The sequence below is a fragment of the Austrofundulus limnaeus genome, unplaced genomic scaffold (genome assembly GCF_001266775.1).
Source record: "Austrofundulus limnaeus strain Quisiro unplaced genomic scaffold, Austrofundulus_limnaeus-1.0 Scaffold105, whole genome shotgun sequence".
In the NCBI taxonomy this organism is placed as follows: Eukaryota; Metazoa; Chordata; class Actinopteri; order Cyprinodontiformes; family Rivulidae; genus Austrofundulus; species Austrofundulus limnaeus.
In genome coordinates, this window is record NW_013952507.1 from 426067 (window position 1) to 433574 (window position 7508).

The following is a 7508-nucleotide window of genomic DNA, read 5'->3' on the forward strand; positions in this document are numbered from 1 at the left end:
TACGACAGGTCTGGACCACTCGTGAATTTTGTTCGTATCTGAAAAAAATCTTAGAATACGAAAACATTGGTGAATGCCACAAATTTTCCTAAATCACTCGTACGCACAACTTAAGAACAAATCTGTGCGTACAAACGTTTTTTGCATGAGGCCCAGTGCTTCTATAAATACGTTTAAACTCGAAATATTCACTCCAGGTGTTTCATTTAAGTTAAGACAGAAGCATATAAATATATAAATGTGTTTCAGCTCATGCTTTCAATCAGTTGCTGCACACTTAAGTCTTGTTTTGGTTACAGAACTTTCACTGTTAAATAAAAGTCTGCCAGGTAGATTAGTCAGAAAGGGAACAAGAAAAAAACCTGTTGTTAACTCCGGACTCGTTCAGTGCATGCATCAGCTGTGCAGCGAAGTGCGCTTTGTCGTCTTTTCTGTTTAGTTTTAAATTATCCCACACTTTTCACGATTTCTGTTGCTTTCTGAGCTCCTCGTTTCGGGACTCTTTCATTGTTAAAAATAGCACTGAATATAACACYCATCAACAGTGTAACCYCTAGCGGAAGRGCTAACGTCGTAGCGTTGTGTYACACAAATAACATTTCGGCAAAAGTGCGCTGATTTTAACWGGMCCTAATTCTTACGAAGCTTCGAGGCAGGTAATTTGCCTGGAATTATTCGAGGAACCATTTCAGCCCTGGTTCTGTCTCCACAGCTCACTCTCAGTTACGATACCAGAGCGATGCGGACCTGGAGGTTCTGCGCCGGCGCCTCAGCAACGCTCCCCGGCCCCTAAAGAAACGCAGCTCAATCACTGAACCRGAGTGTCCAACGGGGCCAAACATCCAGAAGCTTCTCTATCAAAGGTGAGACCCAGACTTTTATTTATTTTACCGCAGCAGGAGAACAAAGCAGGTTTTGTGTTAAGCTGAAGCTGTTGTGATGTGCAGGTTCAACACGTTGGCAGGAGGTATGGAGGGCGGCTCAGGTGAGACGAGGACCTGATGGTCATGAGACTTTAAAGAGTGAAAGTGATGAAACACACGGTTACGTTCCTGTTTTATGTTCCAGGTAACCCTTTCTACCAACCTGACTGCCTATTGGGAGACATGGACAGCATCGGCTCAGCCAATGGGAATGTTGAGTCCGGCGATAAGAAGGTCGTCGCAGCGGCGACGGAGGCTGAAGACCCCCGCCGCTCGTCTCCCCCCTCAGTTACCYCAGAAAAGTCTGAAGAAAAACCYMCATCAGCAGAGAGTAAAAACACTGRGTCCCCYTCAGCCCAGCCCAGTCCTGTTCCTGCACCGGAGAGGCCCGAGGACCACAACAATAACAACCAGAGAGGAACAAGCCCCGCCCAGAACTCAGCAGGCCACGCCTCTCCAGCACTTTCTYCCCCGCCTCCACCGCCTAAGGTCCACATTAACAGAACGAGGCGTCAGCTTTTTATATCGAGGATAAACCTGCTCCTGCTCTTCTGCATCGTTAACTCTTCTGTTTGTTTTTTTCCTGCAGGTGAAGAGAAGCAACCTGAAGAAGCCGTCATCAGAGCGAACCGGACACGGCCTGAGAGTCAAGTTCAACCCTCTGGCTCTGCTGCTGGACGCGTCTCTGGAAGGAGAGTTTGATCTGGTGCAGAGGATCATATATGAGGTAATCTGCAACGTGCTGCAGATAGTTGTGGTTTCTTTAAATCCTGTTTCACTGACTTTTGTTGTCAAAATMAATCTTTAAGGTGAAAAACCCCAGCATGCCCAACGACGAAGGCATCACTCCTCTTCATAACGCTGTCTGCGCCGGTCATCACCACATCGTGAAGTTCCTGCTGGACTTTGGAGTTAATGTAAACGCAGCCGACAGCGACGGATGGTCAGTGTTGTATAAAGTACCACAAAGTGATACTTACAAGTATCTTACCAAAAATTACTTTGGTAAAAGTTAAAGTCTCCTTTAGGAATATTACTTGAGTAGAAGTCTTAAAGTGTCTGATTTTTTTTTTTTGCTTAAGTATTAAAAGTAAAATAATTGATGTAAAATGAGCAGTTAGATTTTCTGTAAGGACATTTATTAGGAGGTGACCTCCCCATAAATGCAGAATTTGCTATATTGTATTAAAATAATTAATTAATGTTAAATTTAGGATGCACTAGTCCAGCTGTTTCAGTTTATATACATATATCAAGGCTGCACAAAGCTTTTCCCCAAAATGAAAATCTATCTGAGGGCTGCAGCCAAATGTAATAATATAATTCATGAAATACAAATACTTATTAAGTACAGTCCTTTTATTTTAATGATTATGTCCTGCTGCAGTGTGATTTGATTTGTCTGTGTACAAACTAATACAGTATCAGAGTTTTATATATTTATACTTCTCATTCAACCACAGTTAATTTCATTCTATCTAGGAGTATGTCCTGCTGGAGTGTGACATTTGTTTGTGTACAAACTAATACAGTATCAGAGTTTTATATATTTATACTTCTCATTCAACCACAGTTAATTTCATTCTATCTAGGAGGCACAGTTTATATGGATAGTATTTATTTTTTACAATAACAAGCTGGAATGAAAACAAGTAAAAATTAAATAAAAGTAACAACTTTCTACGTCTTGTCTTTTTAAAAAATGTAAGAATTAGAAGTGAAAAATAGTATAGTATTAATAATAGTATTAATAACAACCGAGCCAAGCTGCTGATTGGCTGCGGGGAGTTGATGTATCGAGTCCTCTCAGAGCTCAGTGCAGAGATTCATACGAGACGTTTGTCTCGTCTTTGCAGGACTCCTCTTCACTGCGCGGCTTCGTGCAACAGCGTCCACCTCTGCAAGATGCTGGTCGAGTCCGGGGCGGCCATTTTTGCCACAACGATCAGCGACGTGGAAACTGCGGCAGACAAATGCGAGGAAATGGAGGAAGGTTACACGCAGTGTTCKCAGTTCCTCTACGGTCGGTGTGGAACTCTGCCCAGCTCAGAATCCTGCGGCGCRGCGGCGGAGAGAAGTTCTGAGTTCTTTTGTTTTTGTTTCTGCCAGGCGTTCAGGAAAAGTTGGGCGTGATGAATAAAGGTTTGGTCTACGCGCTGTGGGACTACGCCGCCCAGCGGCCCGACGAGCTCTCCTTCAGCGAGGGCGACGCCGTCACCGTGCTGCGTCGCCATGACGACACCGAGACGGAGTGGTGGTGGGCGAGGCTGAACGACCGCGAGGGATACGTTCCCAGGAACCTGCTGGGGGTGAGTCAAGACTTCAGACATGAAAACCGGACGAGCGTTTTGCTTCAGCAGCCTCTGGAAGCGGGAGTACGTGATGCGTTCAGGTGCTGCTGTAAACTGCGCCGTTGAATAGGTGTGTGTGTTAAAGAAGTAATACTGGCAGGTTTTACGTACACCCCCTAAGGACAGTTTGTAAATAACTTCAACTTAACACGAAAAACTACGGCTGAGCAGCACTAACTGAGCTCTACCTGGTATTTCCTGCATAGAAACAGCATTTTAACCTGTCCTCCTATAAACACTGAAAATTACTACGTTTGACTAAATGTGAAACAAATACAGAAATACTATTAAAAGAAAAAGAGCTTTACTCACTGTTGAGCGGTGAGTAGCTGCCATCTTGAGTTCTGAGCTCTCCCACTTTCTGACAGGACATTCCCACCTGAGGGGTGTTCCAGTTTAAATTTATGACTTTTAAGTGGGATATTCCCACTTCCCAGTACCACTGGGCAGCAGCAAAAGTAGCTGCAGTGAAATGCAGCTTTTGAATTTGTGGGAAAATACTCGACATGCGTTATGCATTTAGCTTAAGCTAAATCTGGTGCAAAGCATCTTTTTAAATGTCTTATTTGCACATTGTCCCTGTTTTAAATAAAGGAATTAAAATTTTATTTAAAAAATGGGAGATGTAGTTTATGGTCAATGCTGCAGCTTATTTTAAGACATAAATACATCTTTGAAGCTCTAGTGGGCCAAATAAAATGCTGTGGTGGGCCACATTTGGCCTGCAGGCCTTAAGGTTAGTAAGGTATAAAATGTAGAGCTGCACAATATATCGAAAATTTATCGTCACGGCGATAACAGCCTGTGCTATATGCATGTCACAACAACTGCATAAACTGCAATAAATGGTTGGCTCAAAAGTTTGCATTTATGCGTTTTGTCATTCAGATGGAAGCTTGAAATATTTCACAAATCAAATGGAGCTCTTCATGTATTTGGTCAATTTAAAAAAAATCAGGCTGGAATGGAAATGYTTAGTTCATTTTAGGTTGTTTTTGTACCAGAGCAGACCCAGAGCAGAAAGATAATAGATACCAAACACCACAAACACACATAACTGCTTCATTTATCACAAGTCATATCGTCATCGCAACATTAAGCAGTGTCATRGCAGGTTTTCATCACATCGTGCAGCCCTAATCAAATGTGTGTTTGTGCTTTATGTTGCTTTAAACAATTCATAAAGTCATAAAAGAAAACATTCCAGGTCCAAACCTTGTCCTTTAGGTGTGTTAATGCTGACTCAGCGTTTTCACTGTTTTCCTGTTTATTTCGTTTCTCCCAAAGATTTTTTGCACGTTACGTTTAGCTTTAGCTGCAGTTCTGCTAGTTTTTGCTTTATTTTAGCTAATTTATGTTTTTAGCTTTTTGATTATTTCTAGACTTWAGCTTTTGTTTTGCTGATGCTAGTTTTTGGAACAGTTTTGCTAATTTTACATTTTAGCTTTGATTTGGTCAATTTAGCTTTTATTTAGCTAATTTTAGATTTTAGTTATGGCTTTGCTAATGTTAGCTTTGGTTCTGCTTGTTTTAACTTTATAACAAAAGATTTTTCATCTAATTCCAGTGAAATATTTCAGAAATCAGGTTTTATTTTTTGGCTTCCAGTAGCTAAAATCTTTTACTCTGACAATTAAAATCACATCCAGGAGACAGTAAACGTCTGTRGTCGCCTTGGTGAGGTTGGAACATCTGGAGAACAAAGTTAAGACGATGTGGTGACTCTCTGTGTTTGTGTGTCTGCAGCTGTATCCAAGGATCAAACCCAGACAACGCTCTCTGGCATGAAGCCCGGATTGGAACGGTGCAGGAGGAGGAAGAGGAGGAGGAGGAGAGGAAAGGGTGGAGGCCGAGAAACTGTAAAAAAAAAAGAGAGAGGCTACTTTTCAGTTTGTCCGGATTCAGCAGACAAACATCTCCACCTGCCCGAATCTTCATAAAAACATTTTAACAGCTCAAAAACTTCACAAGCAGCATGAGCAGCGCTGCATAAACTGTCAAAAAAGAAACATTTTAGATGTAGCTTCAAGCTTCAGTGATGTGGGGAAAAAAAGTCGCCTTTACAGTTTTACAGACCAATAAATGTTACCTTGTCTTTGTTTGGTTTTCATTAACAGAAGAAAACTGAAGTTTACCAATAAGATCAAGCGAAAGTGAGAAAGAGAAGGGAAAGTGAAGATGGAGAGAGGAAAGTCGGAGGCACCGGAGAAGTGAAAACACCAAACCGACGTGTGGTTTCTGAGGCCACAAGACTTGGTGTCAGATCTGAGGAATATTACGTCTCTGGTTTCACACCCCGATATATAAAAAAAAAAAAAAAAACAGAAACCCGGGAATTGTTTCCAGACGACTCAGTTCAAGCTGACGTGTCAACATGTGTTCACTGCTGGTAAAACAGGAGAAAGGAGCAGAAGAGGAAGTGTGTATGCATGTGTGGAGAAAAGGCTTTTAGATGACGTTCAGACTGAAGAAACCATAAAACTTTGTTCCCATTCAGCTAAAAGCTCCGTGTTTAAAATTTGAATCTGCTGTTAATGAGAGCTAATTAAACTGTTTTCATTTCCTTATTATTATTTATAACAAATGATTTTCCATGATTGTTATTCTTTTGTTTCTCTGTCAGTGCTGATGTGACTCACTGCTGCCATCTAGTGTACAGATAAGATATGAGACAAGTTGTGTTTGATATGAGGGCCAGTACACATTACTCTGTGTATATGAAACCTGTAACTATTAATGTACAATGAAATAATAATAAAAGTATTATCCTTAAGAGGAATGAAGTCTGTGACTCTCCAAGATTTCTAAACACGGTTAATGTGTCACAAACACATTAACAGAGGGCATGGTAATAAATAATGTGGACTTTAGATGGGATTTTAAAGTTCACTTTCAGGACCTGGTGCCAACATTAAGCTGCCAAGCAGGTGAGTTAAATCCTCAACAACTGCACTAAAAACAGAGTTTACTACAGTCTGTGCATTTGTTTTAAAAGTTAAAACTCTTCTTTACAAGCGGCTAGTCCATAATTTAAAAACGTCGAGCGTGAAGACGTAGCAGGAAAGAGTAGATAGAAACATTTCAAAATAAAACATCAACGGTATGTTTGGCTAAGGTAGTGTTTTATCATTAAAATTATAAATATTACTTTTAGTGATAGGGATTTTAATATCCTAAATGTATTTATAATCTAATATTTTTAACACATCGTCGCGGTTTATTGTGAAAGAATCACCGGAAGTGTTTGTAACGTCCGGGTTAAGTGCTARATTTTTAGCATATTTACAGTACAAATATTAAACTACAAAGCACATAAAGCGCCAAACATCACAATTGAAACGTTATACATTTATCTTTGACATTCCATCGAAGGTAAGTTAACATTTATCAAGTTCAAAATGTTGATATTTATAACAAGTACATTATTTTAACGAAAAATAGTACTTTCTTGGTTGCTAATTAAACGGCCTTTGAAGAAAACCAGTTTAACATGATCAACTTGTCTGATATTTATGAAATATCAGATATATTAGCTGTATTTTAGACTTATTTTATTAAACTATTATCAGTAAAACTACTTGAAGTTAGGTTTTTGTACTTTCCTACGTTTTCAGTTGTCCCTGAAGGCAACACGGTCAGCATCAGAGTTCTTATATAACAATGTTCAGCACAGACTGATCAGTGATATATTAACTTTTTTTTTCTTTTCTTTTCTGTCGACAGGTTCATTTATTGTTTCCAAAATGCCGGAACATTTCCACCTGAACACCCCTCTGCTGGAGAGTGTGGGCATGTCCAAACGGTTGGGCTCCACTGTTTACATGAAGATGGAGAACTCCCAGCCCTCTGGTTCCTTTAAGATCCGAGGGGTCGGACACCTGTGCCAGCAGGTGAGGACTCTGTGACTCTGTTATAAAGTCTCTGTAGATCAGTGGTGTCGGACGGTCACTGGTTCTTGTGTTTCAGCTCGCCAGGAAGTCCAAGGGTGTCGTCTGTGCTTCAGGTACCATCACATTTTTCATTGTTGTCTCACTGTATGAATATATTTTAACACTAAAKCTAACTACTTCATCTGCATACTGTTGTGTTTTTAAGCAGTTTATATGGCAAAACTTCAGCTTATGCATGCATGATTTTTATTTTTTATATAACTTTTACAGATTTTATATTGTTTTAAACTTTATTTACAAATATTTTCCCCATACAAACACACTGAGAACTTCCTATTGAAATC

At 40.2% G+C, this 7508-nt stretch overlaps 2 protein-coding genes across 5 annotated transcripts in view; both read left to right on the forward strand.

Annotated features, from left to right (window-relative positions):
• The window catches only part of LOC106521244 (apoptosis-stimulating of p53 protein 1), a 42474-nt gene extending 36421 nt beyond the window's left edge, over nucleotides 1-6053 (forward strand). For all 4 annotated transcript variants that reach the window (XM_014013730.1, XM_014013729.1, XM_014013732.1 and 1 more), the window contains 8 exons: nucleotides 713-863; nucleotides 948-985; nucleotides 1069-1412; nucleotides 1513-1650; nucleotides 1733-1866; nucleotides 2780-2946; nucleotides 3033-3232; nucleotides 5021-6053. In XM_014013730.1, coding sequence (XP_013869184.1) covers nucleotides 713-863; nucleotides 948-985; nucleotides 1069-1412; nucleotides 1513-1650; nucleotides 1733-1866; nucleotides 2780-2946; nucleotides 3033-3232; nucleotides 5021-5062 — 1214 coding nt within the window. In that variant the 3' untranslated portion in view covers nucleotides 5063-6053. The remainder of the gene's footprint in view (nucleotides 1-712; nucleotides 864-947; nucleotides 986-1068; nucleotides 1413-1512; nucleotides 1651-1732; nucleotides 1867-2779; nucleotides 2947-3032; nucleotides 3233-5020) is intronic.
• A 944-nt stretch (nucleotides 6054-6997) lies between these two features.
• Nucleotides 6998-7508, forward strand: part of sdsl (serine dehydratase-like) — a gene marked incomplete at its 3' end in the record, with an annotated part of 2591 nt that continues 2080 nt past the window's right edge. The window contains 2 exon segments of the mRNA XM_014013690.1: nucleotides 6998-7164; nucleotides 7241-7277. Coding sequence (XP_013869144.1) covers nucleotides 7018-7164; nucleotides 7241-7277 — 184 coding nt within the window.